Source organism: Bos javanicus, chromosome 2 (genome assembly GCF_032452875.1).
Source record: "Bos javanicus breed banteng chromosome 2, ARS-OSU_banteng_1.0, whole genome shotgun sequence".
NCBI classification, from domain to species: domain Eukaryota; kingdom Metazoa; phylum Chordata; class Mammalia; order Artiodactyla; family Bovidae; genus Bos; species Bos javanicus.
In genome coordinates, this window is record NC_083869.1 from 71,192,894 (window position 1) to 71,213,424 (window position 20,531).

General features: G+C 38.1%; 1 protein-coding gene across 6 annotated transcripts in view; it reads right to left on the bottom strand.

The window, feature by feature from the left end:
* Positions 1-4,386: 4,386 nt before the first annotated feature.
* C2H2orf76 (chromosome 2 C2orf76 homolog) overlaps positions 4,387-20,531 on the bottom strand; it is a 106,561-nt gene continuing 90,416 nt past the window's right edge. For all 6 annotated transcript variants that reach the window (XM_061439746.1, XM_061439741.1, XM_061439754.1 and 3 more), the window contains exons 4-6: positions 19,775-19,812; positions 12,206-12,287; positions 4,387-4,561 (exon numbers count right to left, since the gene is read on the bottom strand). In XM_061439746.1, the coding sequence (XP_061295730.1) occupies positions 4,485-4,561; positions 12,206-12,287; positions 19,775-19,812 (197 nt within the window). In that variant the 3' untranslated portion in view covers positions 4,387-4,484. The remainder of the gene's footprint in view (positions 4,562-12,205; positions 12,288-19,774; positions 19,813-20,531) is intronic.

Below are 20,531 nucleotides of genomic sequence, written 5' to 3' on the forward strand. Positions count from 1 at the left end.
CTTTTTAAAACAAATGACATCAGTTTGAGACCCTTTGTAATTTCACCCATCAAGATGTCTCAAAGATTATCAAACATTATTGCTTAGATGTCACTAAGCAATATGAATGGCTGTCATTGTTTCAGATTAAGTAGCAACACACAGTATAGATATACCAAATGTCATTTGCTGCTGCTGCTGCTAAGTTGCTTCAATCGTGTCCGACTCTATGTGACCCCATAGACGGCAGCCCACCAGGCTCCCCCATCCCTGGGATTCTCCAGGCAAGAACACTGGAGTGGGTTGCCATTTCCTTCTCCAATGCATGAAAGTGAAAAGTGAAGTCGCTCAGTCATGTCTGACTCTTCGAAACCCCATGGACTGCAGCCCACCAGGCTCGTCCGTCCATGGGATTTTCCAGGCAAGAGTACTGGAGTGGGGTGCCATCGCCTTCTCCAAAATGTCACTTAGCTACTCTCTACTAACAGCATTTAGTGTTTTTCTACTAAAAGTAATTCTGCAGTCAATTCTTTTATAAATGCCTTCTTCTGCAGGCTTTAGAGGGTTTCCTTGAGATTCATTTTAAGAAGTGGAACTGCTAGGTCAAGAGAAGACACACATTTGTTATTTTAACAGACAGTCCATCAAATTGCTTGACTAAGTTGACTGCACACAAATTTATACTCCCGGTGTAGGCACACATCACTGTCAATACTTGCTAACAAAACCTTTAACTTTTTGCCAACTTGATGAATAAAAATGACTCTCTACTGTTTTAATTTCCTTGAATCACAGGATGTGTGTCTTTTCAAATTTTTATAAGCCATATGTTTCCTTTTTTACAAATTTCTTCTGTACAAAATGTATCCATTTTTCTGTTGCAGGTTTGTCCTTTTTTATAAGAGTTCTTCATATATTCTGGAAACTAATCCTCTGTCAACCTTATATGTGCAAGTAGCTTTTCCCAGTCTTTGTCTTTCAATCTGTTTATATTGGCAGAGGGTGGGAGAAGAATCTAGTTTTTCATACCAATACATCAAATTCAGCAAATGATGGCATTTGCACGTTTTGTGTTTTAAAGCCAGCCTTACCCTGAGGTCATAAAAATAATCACTTTTTTTCTAATAAATTCATTTCTTTTTTCATGTTTATTTAGTCCATCTGAAATTTCAGTGAATGGTAGGAAGTAAGGTCCTTAATCATTTTTTTAAGACCTGCTGCTGCTAAGTCGCTTCAGTCGTGTCCGACTCTGTGAGACCCCATAGATGGCAGCCCACCAGGCTCCCCCATCCCTGGGATTCTCCAGGCAAGAACACTGGAGTGGATTGCCATTTCCTTCTCAAATGCATGATAGTGAAAAGTGAAAGTGAAGTCACTCAGTCGTGTCCGACTCTAGCGACCCCATGGACTACAGCCTACCAGGCTCCTCCGTCCATGGGATTTTCCAGGCAAAAGTACTGGAGTGTAGGCAAGTACTAAATATCCATCTTTTTTCCACTGATTATAAACACCTTTATTATATACTAAGTTTCCATAGACATCAGTCAGTTTCTATTCACTGATGTTTTGGTTTGCTGTATCACAATCAAGCTGTTTTAATTACTTCAGTTTTACAAAGTATTTTGACACGGGGTAGGCAATCCTCCCTACGCCTTGTTTTTACAAATTGATCTTGGCTCTTCTTATACATTTGCTTTTCCAAATGAACCTTAAAATCAATTTGTCAAATCCCAATATAAATACCGAGGTTGCACTAAATTACAGATTAGATATAAATCAACATCTTTACTACATACCAAAGTTTCCATCTATGAATGTGTAGTATTTCTCTACTTAGGTCTCTTATATCTTCTAGTTAACATTTTTATAGCTTTTGTGCACATTTTAAGCTCATTAAGCACTCAAAGTCTCCTGTTAGTTCTTATAACTTGTCAGTTGATTCTCCTGCAATCATATTACCTGCAAATGTTTTGTCTCCTCCTTTCCAACGCCTGTGGTTCTCACTACTTTTCTTATGCACTGGCTGCAGTATGAGGCAGGACCATTCTGAATCGTACTGGTGATAGTGGTCCTCCCCGTCCCGTTCATCTCACAGGTTTGCTAAGCACTCCTCCATTAGTGTGTTTCCTGTGGGTAACCTTCATCAGGTTAGGGAGACTCTGTTCTACTGTTATTCACACATGGCGTTGCACATCATCATACGCTTCTTTCTGGCATCTCTTTAGATAGCACAATTTCCTTCTTCTTTATAGATTTTGCAAACTATGTACAATGGTAAATTTTTATGTTTTAAACCAATCTTTCACTCATGGTAAAAATCCTTCTTAGTCACAATAATATTTTAATTTCTGACTTTTACATCTGTGTTTACAAGTGAGGAAAGGCTATATGCAACTTTCTAATAAGGAAAATAAATATAGGCCAAAACAAAGGATTAGACATACCTACATATTTTTGCATTATTTGTTAAAAAGAAAACATACAGGTAAAGAATGCTTAATTTTTATTAAAAAAGAAAAAAAAGTGTGGGTATACTGAATGTTTGAAAAATAATCAAACTGAATATGCTTTAACTTATTCTTCTACTTACTTAACTCTCTGTTTGGGTTCAGGCTGTCACCATCAATGCAGTCACTTGCTCCAGCAAGAATCTGGAAGAATTAAAGTCTCCTTTCCTCCTTCTTCTACACCTTCCATAACAGCCATTCAGCAAGTTCCAAAGATTCTACCTCATACCTCTCCTAGGAGGCCACAGGATAAAATGGGCAAGGTCAAAAATTTAAGACAGACCTGGCTCCACTCACAGTGCACTGTGTTGCCTTGGGTAAGTTACTACCTGTCTGGGCCCTAATTTCTTCATCTATAAATAGATATGATACTATCAAGACTAAAGAGCTGTGCATGCTAAATCATTTCAGTCATGTCTGACTCTTTTCAACCCTATGGACCACAGCTCACACCAGGCTCCTTTGTCCAGGGGATTCTCTAAGCAAGAATACTAGAATGGGTTGCCATGCCCTCCTCCAGGGGATCTTCCCAATCCAGGGATCAAACCTGTGTCTCTTATGTCTCCTGTACTGGCAGGCAGGTTCTTTACCACTAGTGCCACGCTGTGAAGCCCCTTAAAGAATTGTGGTAAAAATTAAATAACACATGTAGCTACCTAACACAATGCCCGCCATCCAATGCATGACCAAAGGTTAGCAATACTTCAGCAAGGTCTCCTCTTCTCCCTCCCCTCTGTTGGGTCCTAGGTTGAGGCCTTCCAACCTTCACCTGGTCTATGACAACTATCTTCTAGTCTTTCTGCCATATGGACACTGCTGCCAAAGCTTAGTTTCTAATATACAAATCTAATCATGTAATTTACCTGTTTAAATCTTTCCATTGGCTCCCAACTACCTACTAGGTAAAGTTCCAACTCCTCAGCATGACTTATAAGGCCTAGCTACTTTCTGCCCTTACCTTCCTCTACTCCCAGTGCTTTGCCTTTAAACAAAGCAACGTATCTTCTGGCTATGTTAACCAGACTTTCAAGTTTTATTTTTGTTTGTTTGTTTGTTTGTTTTAGCAGAATAGATTTTCTTATATTAGCCTCACCACAATGAAGCCTTACTAGCAATTTAAGGCTTCATGGAACAATTCTAGAGCCAACTAACCTCTCTCAGAGTTCTGATTAGATACATGCTGGCTGAGAGGCCCCCTTGAATCCACTATTCTTCAGATGCTGGTAGTCAGACATCAAAGTATTATTTTGAAAGAATGTATCATCCATGACTTAGACTTGTTCTCAATGGACAATCTCCTTCCAGAAGTGCAAACTTCCTGCTACCTCCTCTCTCCAAATAAATGAGTTTGATTCTATTACAGTTTGCTCCTGAAGTCAGGAAACATAGCTCAGAAAAACACATTTCGGCAATGTTATTTGTGTGGGCTGTAACATGAAAAGAAAGAAGAAACTCTTATATCAGAAAACCTCCCTAAAATATACCCAATTTAATTTCATGTGTGGTGGTGTTTATCACAGTGAGTGAAAAGATGGCATTCATGGTCCTAAGAGACTCTTATGGTCATTCATGGTCATAAGAATCCCTGCTAGACAAAGATAGTAACAGGGGCTCTAATTAGAAACTTTAGAGAAAACACAAAATAAAAGAGAATGACCTTGGTCTTATAATCTTTTTTAAAGAATCCAACATGCAAGTCACCAAAATGACCTCTAATTTAGAGAAACAAATTCTAACTAAAGAGCCAACACTCCATGGTGATTTTTGAATAATTATTTCTTTCACTTAAAACCAGATGTTTTTCCCATAAATAAACACATTATTTTACAACAAGAAAGAAAGAAATGAGACCTGCACAGAGAGAACACACCACAGATTTTACCTCAAACGGCAGAGGCTTGGATTAATTTTTTTAAGTTTATTTGTCAATTTCAGAAACTCACTAGTGGAATAAAGAGCTTAATACAAGTATGCAAAAAAGAAAGCTCTGTGAGGTTTTCACCAGGATGAAATGGGATTAGCTTTGTAGTTCTTATAGTCTTCTTCACAGAAGAATGCAATTTCAGTTTCACTGGCTGAAAAAAAAAGAAAAATAGAAAATGGAAAAAAATTTTAATGTAAAACTAGATTTTAAATAAGTATGGAAATCCATATTTCATTGATTCAGTGCTTCCAAGGCCTAAAGTTAGAAAAACAAGTATGGTTTCACATTTCACAAAATCACCAAGAAGTTTTAAGTACGAGAATCTAGAATTCAACCAATTTAAAAGTAAAAAGAAAAATAACCAAAAAAATTAAAAACAAGAGTTAACACATGAATCTGGTTTCCAAGAAATCATAAAATTGTTCATTTATAGTCCTCTTGACAATCCTAGAAATAATAAGCCATTATTTTTTTTTCCAAATGTGTTACTCTGTTCCTGAAGGAGGATGAAAACTCTTTTCTCCCCCCTCTGAAATTAGCCTGTAGGTATAATAATTTAATACTTAGAGGATCAGTAGAATATTTTACAGATCACTTTACATTCTCCCTCATGACCCATCAAAATATGTGTCTGAAGAAGTTAATTTTTTGCCCGCTTATGACTAATTCATGAGGCTTCAACAATATGCAAAGTGAAAGACACAAATTGGCTTCTACCGCAATACCTTCAAATACCTCTAATTATTCACAAGGGATATGGCACAGCTAAAGGACCCACAAAGGTTCAGAGCAGTCACAATTCTTTCAACCTAGCAGGTCAAGGACTCTGTCTTCTAAAACAATAAGTCAGCAACATTATTAATTCAGACTGGAGACAAATCTGATGGAAAGCCTTCCAATTATTAAACATGCAATTCTTTAAGGTGTTGCACCAACAAGTTCCACATTTTTTAAATTAAATCAGAAGTTAATACAGCCTGCTTAGCTTTTACAGAAAGAGCAAAAGGGCCTTCAGAATCTTGACAAGAAAACAGACAAGATTATTTGTAATGAATACTGATCACTCAATTAACATATTCTCTAAAAACAGACAAGTGAAACTCTTCAAGCCAAATAAATAGGATAATCAGGAAGGATGCCAAGGATTACCACTGGTCTCCCAGTTTAAAGCTCTCATCTCTTCATTAGAATTTATCACAGAAGAATGAAATTAAAGAGCTTAGCATAACATTTCATTAAAAATGTTTTTGCTGGTTTTAAGTATACCAAATTTAATGTTTCTCAAACCTAAATTCCTGTGGTCTTTACAGAAAATATGGAAATGTTGAAAGAAGAAAATAAAATCACCCAGAGTCTCAGATCCTCATTCCAGCCCTTTTATATATTCAAGATTAAACGAAGGTTAATCTTGATAAAAATCATATTATGAACTCTTGTTACAATAAGCCTGAGTGTGTGTGTGTGTGTAGGCAAGCAGGGAAAACACAGCAGAAAGAAACTGGGAATTGATGAGAGGGGCTGTATACAAATGCACCCTGGGCAAATAGTAAGTTAATGTACAGTTAAATTTTACAAGAAAATGGCATTTAAATTAACAGCTAAGAGCTCTAGACTAGGAATTAGTAAAAAGTTGAAAAGGGGGCTTCAAAAAATTCAGTATTCAAAGAGAAGATATTCCGAGATCTATCCTTTAAATAAAAAGCTCCTTTTTTGAAGAGAAGCAAGCCCAAAGGTAGACCTACATAATTTGCAAGTGATTCTAATATTCTCCTCCTGATGTTAGGAGAATAAGCAAAAGTCCCCTGTTCTTAATAATCACAATGCAAGATTTCATACACAATGTGCTATTTACATACAGAACTTTACACAGTGCTTTGCCCACACAGCGCTTTGCTCAATACACACTAACTGTAATTACCATTTTCACTTAACCGCAGTTGACATTTATCTGTACCCCTTTTGAGAAACTAGTACATCTTACGGCTCTTCAGGATACCAATAATGGGTTTAGAATTAAATGAATGTATAGAAAGAACTGACAAAGCATTTCTGTTTTGACACATAAGTTCTCTTGGGTCTAATTAAGTTATAGATCAATCCATTATTTATATATTACAGGCTTAAAAATGAGGTCATCTAAGGTAAAGATTTTATTTTCAGATGAATGAATTTTTTTCAGGAAAACTAGATTGACAAATGGGTTAAATTCAAATGGTCCAGGTTGATAAAAATGTTCACCCTGAACAAATTGGAGAATAACACACAAATTAGGAGTTAGCTGCTTTGAACATTCAAAAGAAAGACATAAGGTGGATTTTAAATTTTAGTAACATTTCTTAAGCAGAAACAGAATATTATGTTTTTTATTAAATCTACATAACCCTATTGAAAATGTCTGAAACAATGATTTCACGTATTTAGACTGAAAATTTACTTGCCAATTACAGTGAAAACAAATTACAAAAGATTTTCAAGACCTCTACATAATCACCCTTTCCTCCATTATCCCAAATTCTATTTAAAATGGCTCCAGAAGAACCCTCAGGAAGTCTACCACATGCTGGTTCCCTAGGGCACCTGATTTTAAATTAAATGTGCTGCAGGCGGCCATGCACACAGGTGCATAGTGCCCTGGCATGTGAATGGGAAATGAATGTGCATTCTCAAATCCAATAAATATACCACCAGCTCATCCCTTTGTCTTACTAGCAAGTGAAACCAAGTAAGAACTCTCCAAATACATTTGTGGATCATTTTAATACTGACTTTCAAGTTTAATGAAATGAACACAAGCCAGGACATTCAAATGTTGGATATGAAATTAATTATTAAGAATTTTATAATGTTTCCATTATAAAATGCACATATATACACCTTGAATGGGAAAATAATAACTTCAAATTTTTTTTAAAAAGAAGAAAAACCAATTTTAAATGCAAAAATCTCAGGAAAGTTGAGTATAATATACTTAAACTTCTCAACTAACTTATTTCAATAAACCCGTCTATCAACAAGGATTTACTGTATGGCTTCTAAATCCCGAGCCTCATATCAAAGCTGTGTGCAGCACAGCAACTGTCGTCCGAGAAAGAGGCTGAGAAAAGTGTCCTGACTGCAGTACAGACAATTAATGATCAGAGCAGGCTGTAATGTGAATAATAACTCCAGATTATTGGCAAAAAAAAAAAAAAATCCAGGAAGGGCAAGGTGTGATTTCTGCAGCAATTTGACACCAAAAGGACAAAGTTTCACTGTCTCGCCTGGGTCCAGGACTCATCCTTGCAAGTTTCACAAAAGTCTAATCTACAAATCATTCAAAACCATGCCCACAGCTGTTATATTTCTAACTTTTTGCCAAAGGAGGTCAACAATCCAACAAGTAGTTCCAAACAACCGTGTGTCTTTTATTTCTTATTTGCTTGAGAATCTGTTTTCAAGCTGGTTGAGAAAGATTTCAAACTATAGTTTGGAGAAAACAAATATAGAAATACATCTGACCTTTGATAGACTGGACACTGTGATCTCCACAACAGCATGCAAAGTGAAAGTGTTAGTCGCTCAGTCGTGTCCGACTCTTTGTGACGCCATGGACTGTAGCCCTGCAGGTTTCTCGGTCATGGAATTCTCCAGACAAGAATATTAGAGTAGGTTGCCATTCCCTTCTCCAGGGGATATTCCTGACCAAGGGATCAAACCCATGTCTCCTGCCTCAGCGGGCAGATTCTTTACATCTGAGCTACCAGGGAAGCCCGAGAGGAGAGCAAAAAGGGACGAATCATGTCTGGAAGGTTCCTTCTCATCTTCTTTCTCTGGGATCCCAAATTCCCAGGGCCTGCCACCTATTTTAGCAAGTACCAGATCATCGCTGCTGTGATGTTAACATGAACAGCCAGTTAAACACGCTATCAAAGCAGGAAAGCATGTATGCCTCAAGATATGACTACCTAAAAGAGGATGGGAAAGGGACTCAAACCTTCAGGAAACACTAATCATATATGATCCTGATAAAGAAGTGGAGCCAAGGAATCCTACAATTTGAGCTGCCTAGCCAAGATCACCGGGAGGGGCCGGGCACCGAGACTGGGTTTCGGTTGTGGGCAGACAATAGAGGAGTGACGCACAAAGTGAAAACAAGCCACAGGGAACTGGGGAATTATTCCAAGACGTGGCCTGATGCGAACTCTTCCTAGAGGTGAGCACTTAGAGTCTGCCAGACTGTGTCTTGTTTTAAAATATTTCCAGTAAAACACAACTGACTTTAGAAGAGTTACCCTATTTCAGTTTCTTTCCTAAACCGGAGACAATTCAAAAGATAGCAATAGTAGAATGCAGCAAAATCAAAGAGATAAAATATAACCCCAAAAATATTTAACATGAAAATTTATTACTTAGGGGAATTAGTCCATAAAACCACAACTGTTAACAACAAGATCTTTAAATTATAAATAACAATTCTAGGTAAGGCCTTCTTCCACAAAACAAATCTTTTTATTGATGTATTTCAGGACTAAATCCACAAGCAAAAACCTCCCCTGACATCGAGCGTAGAATATACAATTGGGATCTGCAATGTAGATAAAAGGCTAGAGAATTTCTTGGTGAGAAAAGAAATCTTCAAACCAGTTTGTTCCCCTAATTTCCCCCCTCACAGTCTTTCTTTTCCTTTCATGATTTTTACAGAAAAGTCATAATGATACATTTGTTACACTGGCCTTATTCCCATGGCAACTGGCTGTGATGGCAGAGTGACAGCTCTACAGCAAGATCAAGTGGTAAGAAGGGGGAAAGCGATGACTTAGAATTTTTCTCCTAAAACCTCTTAAAAACCTAACCAGGCACAGTAGCAAGAGAGGGAAAATTCCCTAGAAAAATCACACATTTCAAGTACTGCTTTTACAACTCTCCTCCCACTTAGAGTTTTTTGTTGCTCTCCAGGGGCCATCACCTCCTTCCCCATGAGTAATAACTGTGGCTTGTTCTCAAGGGTACAGAAACACTGCTCTCAGCAACAAAGGGGAACATGCAGAAGAGGGGGTTGCTCCCAACAGGGATGGAAGACACCCTCAACCAGGGCTACAGACTTGCCAGGGCATGAGAACAGTTTGAAGTAACAACCTGAAACCAGTGGAGAACCCATGAAAATGATCCGATTCTGATCGAAGATCTATATGGCCTTAAAACAAGAACGACCAAAAAAAAAAAAAAAAAGTGATTTGATTTATACCTTTATAGGTGGTTTGTTATATAAGTCTGAAATTGATGACAATTAAACCAACAACTTGAGATTTTAACAAATTCAAAACATTTGTCAATTGCTTTCTCCAAAAGTGTTTTTGAGGGCGTTTACATGCATTGCTCCAGATGCTTTCATATACATTCTTTTACTTCACCCTATGACAACCCTCTGTTTCATTTTACAGAAATCGAAGTAGAAGTTCAGAGACTCTAAATGGCTTCCAGAAGGTCACAGATGCAGAGCCATCATTCAAACCAATTTTCCCTAAATTTAGGAGTTGATTCCTTAAAATTGGGCCCTTACTTTATAAGTAATACATGTAAATTATAAAAGAAAGTTTAAATTACAAGAACAACTAGATAAATGGAGAATAAAGAAAAAAACAATTGCTAGCAATGCCACCACCCAGGGAAAGCATTTTTATAATTTTAGTATATGATCTCTTCTTCATATACATATACAGACATGTAAATACATACATTTAAAAATAAAAATGGCATCACACAATACATTTTCTATTTCCATTCAATAAAGCTCTACATCAATGAATCTCAAACCAGGAAGGACCACAACCTTGGAGGAGTCACAGAGTTGAGGAAGCATACTTCTGTTGGCTTGGTAATAGATATGACAGAAAATTACTTAGTAAGTTTGAGAAAGTCTTACTGGTAAAATTGATCAACAAAGTTAGAGGTAATACACCTTCCCAACAGTAGTACAAGGGAACATCCATTTTCTAACATTCCTTCAGATACAACCACCGTTCTCTGTGTCTGCTAGTCTTAAATTATTGCTTGTCTAAGGTCACCCAGACAGTACATGGCAGTCAAGCTGCTAACCCAAGCACTCTGACTTCAGCCTCTAATTCTTAATCACTAAAGTAGTAAGCTGCATAAAATTTAGTCTCTATTTTCATGTATATTGCTCTCATTACTAACAGGGCTGAACTATTTTTTATGTTAGCTATTTCTTCTATCAGTAGTTTATTTCTCCTTTTAATACTAATTATAAGACCTCTTTATAAAGTCAGGCTTTCTTTGTCATATATGCTGCAAATATTTTTTCACAATTTATTGCTTCTCCTTTAACTCTGTTTATGTGGTCAAATCTATCATTTCTTCCTGCTTTATGGCTTCTGGCTTCAAGGGCATGCTTAGAAAGCTCTTTTCCCCAAGATTATGAAACTACTGACCTACATTTTATCTAAAAACTTTTTTACATTGCAAACATTTAATCTATATAGAATTTATTTTAGAATAAAGACTAAGAACTTAAGTTTGATTTTCTCAAATGTTTTGGCAATGGGCCCAACAGTTTCTGGCTAATTCATTCTCTTCTCCACTTATTTGAGATGTCAAAATTTTCTCATACCATGAAACTGCTTTTTAGTTGGTTTTTTAATTTTCCAATCTTTTCCATGGAGCTGTCAATTTCTGTATCAATACTGCTGCTGCTGCTAAGTTGCTTCAGTCATGTCCAACTCTGTGAGACCCCATAGACGGCAGCCCACCAGGCTCCCCCGTCCCTGGGATTCTCCAGGCAAGAACACTGGAGTGGGCTGCCATTTCCTTCTCCGAGTCACAATATGGAAAGACATTAAATCTAGCCAAGAGTATAGACTTAGACACAGAAAACAAGTCTGAGATTATATAACATGGCATTCAAAATCCTATCTAAGTTAGAGATGTCAGGAATCCACTTCAACCACATGTGTCATTTTAAAATGAATTCCTGACAGATGTGACAACAATAAAACACCTGTCAAAAAAATGTAAGGATTCCTAACATGGACTTCATGAACCTTAGAGTGTCCCTTGACCAGTGCATATAAAAAATTAGAAAGTAAGTGTGATTTGTGCTGCTTCATTATGTCAGAGGCATAATGCCTTCAACTGCTCACATTTCTCTGGAAACCTTCACTGTACTACCACATCATCTGAGTATACATGTAAGTAGAATTATAGTGACATCTAATGGTCACAACACATGTCACACAGCATTTCTTTAAAATAAAACTGCATGCATATTCCAAATTGAAAGGCTAAATCAGGCAATTTTTCAACTGCATACCATAGGCCCCTATTTGAAATTCCATGACTTGGTCGGCTCGCAATGATTTGGATAACTACCAGAAACCATGCTGCTTGTTATACAAACAACATCTCACTTCATTATTCCACGATATTTCTACCGGGCCCTTTTCTCTTAAACTATCAGCTCAAATGAAGCTGATATGAGTAAGTAGGTTATTAAGTGAGTAATAACCTGTCAATCACTTAAAATAACCCTCAGCAGAATTCTGAGCATACTTTCTGGAAAGAACTATTTGCATGCTGAACGTTGGGAGAGCAGATATCTACTGCCCTCAGTCAAACGATCTGAATGTACATCATTCTTGTCCTTCCCCTCTGAATAATTATCAGGTAGTGTAAAGAGCACCAAGGGTAGCATTTACTTTGCATTAAGTTATCTAAATATAATCAGCCAGACATCACCATCCAGGCCGGGAAAGACAGTGCCCCTCCAGCTCTGCATGCACACACACACATACTTTCTCACCAATTCCAGCTGCTTTCAGGGTGCTATCTTCTTTTAACAGGAGTCTGTCATCATCTTCCAAACTCAACACAAGTTCATTTGTCTAGAAAGAAAAACAAATCCACTTTTTACCAGTACTTTTATTAGTTTCACATTTGGTGAGATTCCTCAAAGACAAATGAATTGTTACTTTGCGTCACAGCAATAATCCAAGTCACATTTTGTTCCCATCGCTGTAGGGAAAGCAGTGAACATGTACATAGTGAGTGCTTACTAAACACACGTTACATAAAGCGCTAGGGAGGCAGGGCTAGAACACAAAGCTTTTGTGCTGGAGCTGGGTTAAAATTCAGGTTCCACAAATATCCAGCTGCGTGGTCTCAATATATTACATAGCCTTAGGAAAAAAAAAATGTAGGGGTAGCAATGCATCTTCTTATTGCCATGTGGTGAGGATGAACAGAGATGAAGTATATAAAACCCCCAGTGCAATGTCAGTCACATAGGGAGTAGTGTTAGCTGTCAGTGTTCTGTTTCATCATCATCTCATCCTCACAATAACCCAGGAGGATTCAGAGAGGTTAGGACACAGGCTCAGAGGATGTGGTCGGGGGACTAAGGTTCTGTTAGTGGAAACACTGACTGAAACCGCCCACCCTGGTCAGGCACGACAGTAACCATTTGCATGATTTTACAACAGAAGATCCTAGTAAGGAAAACAGAACTAACAAGCCACCACCAACTGGAAAAACTTGGGAAAGGTCAAAAGGAGATGCCACATGTCCTACTAATCTCCCAGAATCCTTCTCACTGGAATCCATCTTGGCTGAACAATGCTTGCTCCACCAGGAAGGACCCTGAGTCAGAACGACTGGCCAGAGACAACCCAGAAGCCTATCTCATCACCATAAAACCTGAGACTGCAGGCCACGTGGCAGAGCAGTCCCCCTGGGTTCCCTTACCCTCCTGCTCTTCACCCGGGAGCCCCCTGCCAGTAAAGCCTCTTGCTTTGTCAGCATGGGTGTCTCCTCGGACAATTCATTTCCCAGTCTTAGACAAGAGCTCAGTCTTGGGTCCTGGTAGGTGTCCCTCTTCCTGCAAAAGATCCAGTTTTGACCAGTCTGACTTCTGAGAGAAGCGAGCTTGCCTTTCCTTAAAAGCTCACGTATTTAAAAACCCTGCTCCAGCTAACAAACACTTGGTCCCAAGTCCTGTTAACTAACATTTCTCTTTGTGATTTAGGGAGAGTTTGCTCTCCAATGCTACTCACAAATCCACTTAAACATAAATGTTGATCCTGCCTCTAAACAGCAGCTGGTAGTGAGCACTTGCTGGGCACACAGTACCACCTGCCAACCAGAAGGCAGTTGTTTAGTACCAGATTATCTTTCCAGAATATGGCTGAGAGAGAGACTCAAAAGAAAGGCCTCTCAGCAGTCAAAAGAGCTGCCCCAGGAGCCACGCTCCACAGCTTTACTCACTAGAAAGAGCACAGGGGCTTAAACGTGCACAGATTAAAAGGGGGGGGGGGAACTTTACCGAAAAAATCATTTTAGAATAGGTAATACATGCTCACAAGACAAAATGCTCCAAGTACATAGGGACAGAATGAGAAGTAGGCTTCTCCCTCCTCCACCCAGCAACCCAGCTCTCCACCAGAGAATTTGTACTAATTCTTATGCATCCTTCCAGAGACTGTGCTTGTACCTTCCAGAGACTGTTGTTGTACATGTACATGCAGGCAGAGATGTGCCTATAAACTTTTCCACACAAACAATGGCATGGTATATGCTGTATTCTAACTTCTCTTAAAATATCTTAAAGTCATTCGGATACAACTGAACCTACAAAACAAAAAGAGACTCACAGAGAACAAACTTATGGTTGCTGGGGGAAAGGATGAGGGAAAAGGACAGTTAGGGAGTTTGGGATGGACACGTATACACTGCTATTTAAAGTGGATAACCAACAAGGACCTACTGTATAGCACGTGCAGCTCTGCTCAATGTCATGTGGCAGCCTAGATTGGGAGCAGGGTTTGGGAGAGAATGGATACATGTATATATATGGCTGAGTCCCTTAGCTCTTCACTTGAAACTCTCACAACACTGATTATCAGCTATACCCCAATACAAAAAAAAAAAAATCTTAAAATCATTCAAAATCAGTTTAAGAGCTGCATCATAATTTATCAAGGCTTCAGTATATTCCAATGGAAGGATTAACACTCTCTCTATCCCTACTGATGGACATTCAGGTTGTTTCCTATCTCTTCCTATCCTACTCAGTCCTGCATCAAATATTCTTGTCCATGTATCGTTTGGTGTATGTACAAGTTTTGTCTGTAAGATAAATTCCTAGAAGTAGAACTATTCAGTCAGAGAGGAAGTACAATTTTTATTTCGACAGATATTTCCAAATTACTCTCCAAAGAAGCAGTACCCATTTATACCACCACTACCCATCACTGGGATTCCCTGGTGGCTCAGATGGTAAAGCATCTGCCTGCAATGCAGGAGACCTGGGTTCAATCTCTGGGTTGGGAAGATCCCCTGGAGAAGGAAATGGCAACCCACTCCAGTATTCTTGCCTAGAAAATTCCATGGATGGAGGAGCCTGGTGGGCTACAGTCCATGGGATCGCAAAGAGTTGGACACGACTGTGCGACTTCACTTCACTTCACTTCACCCATCACTGAGAGCCCCTGTTTCCCATACCCTCACCAGCACAGTGTATTATCGAAAGATTTTGATATTGCCAATCTAGCAAATGTAGATTAAGAATAGTGTTGTGGTGGCTTAGTCACTAAGTCATGTCCAACTCTTGCGACCCCTGGACTGTAGCCCTCCATGTTCCTCTATCCATAGGATTCTCCAGGCAAGAATACTGAAGTGGGTTGCCATTTCCTTCTCCAGGGCATCTTCCTGACCCAGGGATTGAACCTGGGTCTGCTGCACTGCAGGCAGATTCTCTACCTACTGAGCTACCAAGAAAGCCCCCAAGAAGAGTAATTTGTATTTATTTGGGTGTGAATAAAGGTGTGAATAGTTTCTTTTTTTTTTTTTTTTTAAACTTTACAATATTGTATTAGTTTTGCCAAATATCGAAATGAATCCGCCACAGGTATACCCGCGTTCGCCATCCTGAACCCTCCTCCCTCCTCCCTCCCCTACCCTCCCTCTGGGTCTTCCCAGTGCACCAGCCCCAAGCATCCAGTACCGTGCATTGAACCTGGACTGGCGACTCGTTTCATACGCGATATTATACATGTTTCAATGCTATTCTCCCAAATCTCCCCACCCTCTGCCTCTCCCACAGAGTCCACAAGACTGAATAAACTTGTTGGATAATTTTTTTAATGGAATTGTGGAATATTGTTACATTCTAAGAAAACCGGGCTTCCCTGAAGGCTCAGATGGTAAAGAATCTACCTGAAATGCAGGAGACCTGGGTTCAATCCCCAGGTCAGGAAGATCCTCTGGAGAAGGGAATGGCTACCCACGCCAGTCACGAGTCAGACACAAGTGAGTGACTAACACTCACTTTTCACTAAGAAAATTAGGTCTTTTCTGTAATACAAGTTAGAAAATCTCCCAGTTTTCATTTGTTCCTTCATTTTCCTTCTAGAGCCTTTTTTTAAAGAAGGTGCTTAATGTCTGCTGAATGAATAAAGGAAAATATCAATCTTTTATTTATCTATCATACTTAAAAAGACCTTCAGTGTAAGATTACTTTAAAATCCCATGTTTCCTTAAAATATTTTTAATTAACTTCCTCTTTTAAACTTCTAATCATAGAGTATTTCAGACATAAAATGTATGCAGAATAGTACAATGAACCCTTCATGTACCCAACATCCAACTTGACCAAATTATCCATTCATGTTAATCTAGTTAATCTCTATCCTTACCTATGGGTTTCATCTCAGACTTATTTGAGTATTTATTTTGGCATAAGGAAAAGGATATGGATTCATTTAACTGTTTTCCAGTTGTTCCAATAACATTTACTGAATCCTCCATATTTTCTCCATAAATTTGAAATGCAATATTCACTATATACTAAATTCCCATATATAATTGGGTCTATTTTTGGACTTCTGATTCTGTGTCTTTGAACTAACAGTTCATGTGACAGTACCACACTGTTTTAATTACTATAGTTTTACAATATGTCTTAATGTGCCAGGGTTAGTCACTCTCATTTCTCTTTCTTCTGACTATTCTTCATTATTTATCTTTTGCATGTTAGTTTTATAATCAGTTTCTTTAGCTTTTATATACACACCACATACACACACACACACGCATATATACAAATACATATATACACACAGCTGTTACTAGAATTTTATTTGGGTGGCATTAAATTTGTAAATTAACTATAAGAGAACTGACATCTTCATACTGTTGCCTCTTCCCATCCAAATATCCTTTACATTTCCACTTAAATCTCATCTTATATCTCTCTTTGCATGTTTTTCTTTTTTGTTAAATTAAGGTGGAATTTCATATAAAGATAGCACATAGTTCTTAAGAGAAGTTCAGCTCAATGAGTATGGACAACTGAATAACCTCTCTGCAATTTTAAAGTTTTCTTCTTAAAGATCTTGCATATTTCTTACAAAGTTTACTACAGGGTGTGACTTCTTCCTTTCATAAACTTTTAACAACGATAGCTATCCAGTTTCCAAACTCACAAAATATAAGACAGAAATTGGGGTTTTTCTTTCAAATCTTTTTGATAGGAATTACTCTGACTTTGGGAGAAGGCAATGGCACCCCACTCCAGTACTCTTGCCTGGAAAATCCCATGGACAGAGAAACCTGGTAGGCTGCAGTCCATGGGGTCGCAAAGAGTCGGACACGACTGAGCGACTTCACTTTCACTTTTCACTTTCCTGCATTGGAGAAGGAAATGGCAACCCACTCCAGTGTTCTTGCCTGGAGAATCCCAGGGACAGGGGAGCCTGGTGGGCTGCCGTCTATGGGGTCGCACAGAGTCGGACACGACTGAAGCGACTTAGCAGCAGCAGCAGCATTATGACTTTACAAGTAGCCTACTGATTATACTCCATACTACACACATAGACACACAAGTACATTTTCTTACCAAAATAAACCATACTATAGTAATTACTTGCACTGGACTACTGATTCATTCAACAAACACTGAGCTCATCATGCAGACAGGAGGCTTGGTGGGAAGGTATCCAGTCACTTTTTTATTGTGGTGATGGCACCAAATTTCTGTGGACACCCGGTAATTTCAATTAAGAAAGTCTAAACCTAGAAATTTGGGGAAATGGGGAACATGCCTTGTGAACAAGTTCATTAAGATACAGGAGTTAGTTGGAAGTTTTTCCCTTTGGCTAAGGAAGAAGACTAAAATTACAGCAGAGTTGGAAAACTGACCGGCTGGGCCAGTGATGTCTATAGGCCTTGTAAATGGGCGCATGCAAAAATGAGAAAAACGGTTGGCAGTTGGAAAAGGCACAAATGAGGAACATGTGGGTAAAAGTTTTAAGTCTTAAAACTGTATCTGTAAAAATATATTGACTCCTTCCTTACAAAAGTTAAAGAGGAAATCTGAAGAACTATCTCTTTACTGGGTTTTCCTGGTGGCTTTGGGGTAAAGAACCCACCTGCCAATGCAGGAGACAGGGGTTCCATTCCTGGGTCTGGAAGATCCCCTGGAGAAGGAAATGGCAACCTACTCCAGAATTCTTGCCTGGGAAATCCCATGGACAGAGGAGCCTGGCAGGGCTACAGTCCATGGGGTTGCAAAAGAGTTGGACACAACTTAGCAACTAAATAACAACAATCTCAACTAGAATCTCTATGATTTAGATGAGAAGTTTATAAAGCCAGATTCCAGAAACATCCTCAGTGACTCAATTTGTTTGGAGAATCTTTAAGTAAATACATTGCTCAACTGAAAAATGGGCTCTAATTTCACAACTCTAATGTGCCAAGATGGAACATATGTTTTAAATATAAGAAACAATTCTAAGATATTTCCAACTATAGCAGGAAAACTTTCTGATTTTTTTAAAAATATCATAATACTGATTAATTTGAATATTATGAATTAGGTCTTCATTAGGATAAAAGAATACTCTACTTATTATTTCCTTTTAGGAAACATGAGCATATGAGCAAGCTTTGATATAAATGCAACACTAAATGGAGGATGACAACCTTTTTAAAGAGCCTTTTGTTTCATTTTAACTTTATTTATTTTCTTTCTACAATAAAATCAAGATTCCTACTCTCCACATTTTAGGGACAAGCCTAAAAACAGTCCTGGCTTGGACAAGAGAAAATGGATGGAGTCTGTGGCCAGATACAATTCTAGCATCTATACAAAGTAAAGATTCCATACCATAGTCCCAGACATACACAAGCACCAAATTTCAAAGCATTTGACAATTGGATGCTGTCAAATTTGTATACATAGTCCTTGGTATAGAAAAATAAAGTTACTGGAAAGAACCAGCTTGATTTTAGCCCAGGGAAACTGATTTCAGATTTCTGACCTCCAGAACTATAAGACAGTAAATGTGTGTTGTTTTAAGCCACAGGGGAAAAAAAAAATTTGAGTTACTAATCCACAGTCAACAGACATATCCTTATACCATCTTCTTTATGATCTCTTGTTATACATTTATTTGAAAGCTGACTGTGTTTGTGGGGGGCATCATCTATGACTAGCAAAGAGAATAAAATTAAATGAATCCATAAATAAATACTTCCTTCAAAAATTGTTATGGAAACATTCCTTTGAATGAGGCATTGTGCTAGGTATTGGAGATATGAGGAATAAAATACAGTCCCTTGTCCTTGAGTAGTTTCTATAATAGAGGAGATTATTGTTTTAATGAGAAGTCTATACGAGGTCACTGAGATTCAAGAAAAAAGATCACTCTGGTCTATCTACATGAGATGCAAACATAAAAACATTGTTCTGAAAAAGTATGAAGACGGAAATGTAAACATACTATAAACACATAACTAAGCAGTCCTCTCTGGGGCGGCCCATGTCCTCTGTGCAACTAGAAGGCCTGTTTCCGAGAGCCACAGTATGGGGCCTTAACACACAGAGAGAGTCAAATGAGAGAAAACACGTTATTTTCTTAATGCCCTCTTCTGGTATAGAAATAAGAAAATCAAAGAAATTGGACTAGATATAATATTTGATTTCCTTTATTTGTAAGCTGAATTTATTTCAACAAGTTTTATGCTTGTTAAACATTTGCTTGATATACTGGGTTGACCAAAAAGTTCATTCAAGTTTTTCTGCACCAGAAAAACCTGAACAAACTTTTTGGTCAACTCAATATATTAACAACATTTTTTTTTTTAATTAACACTTTTTAAAAAACAGAATCTATTACCAACAGGAATACAATCTAGAGGGTTTTTTTTTTTCTTTTAATGGATAAAAGGCTATTTAAAGGGTAAATTCAAAATGAAAAATGCTACTATAATGAAAAATATCTTAGAAGTACACATGTTCATTCATTTATTCACTAAGTCAACCAAAATTGATTACCTGCTATGTGCCAGATACTGTACATATGAAACATACCTTTGATTTATGTGCTTGATGAACAATCTTCAGTTTATCTGAAAGAAAAAAAGTCTTTTTACTAAAATTATTCTAAAGCTTCCTTTCAAACTTATTGAAGTGAGATTAAAAGGCTTCCCTGGTGGCGCTAGTGGTAAAGGATCTACCAATGAAGGAGACACAAAGAGATGAGGGTTCGATCCCTGGGTCAGGAAGATCCCCTGAAGAAGGAAATGACACCCCGTCCAGTATTCTCGCCTGGAAAATCCCACGGACAGAGGGGCCTGGTGGGCTGTAACCCATGGGGTCACAAAGTCAGACACAAGTGAGTGCACACATACACAAAGTGAGATGAGGTGTGTGGTGAGCTGGGGAGTGTGGCAGCTAGGAAAGTGAGGAATCTGGGTCCTTGCCTTATGATCAGGTTCACTTAAAAATCTAATACGAAGTAAAAGAAATATTACATTTGCATATCATTAAAATTAAAGATCACTGTATAAAATATTTTAAAGCCCTTTGACACAGAGAGCTGTGTTTGTACCATAACCTGTAGTCAACTCAGCCCTTTTTCCCTTAGAAAACAGCTGAATGATATAACTCTATCTTGTTTGTTAGAGTCCCTAAATACTAAGATTAGCAAATAAGGTTTTTTAAAAAGTCTGTCTTTGTTAATGTCTACTACTACTATTTTTCTACTAATCTCTCAGAAGAGATTGAGTGACAGGAGGTCAAATGATCATAGCAACAAGTTGCTACCACTCTCAGAATTTAAACACCA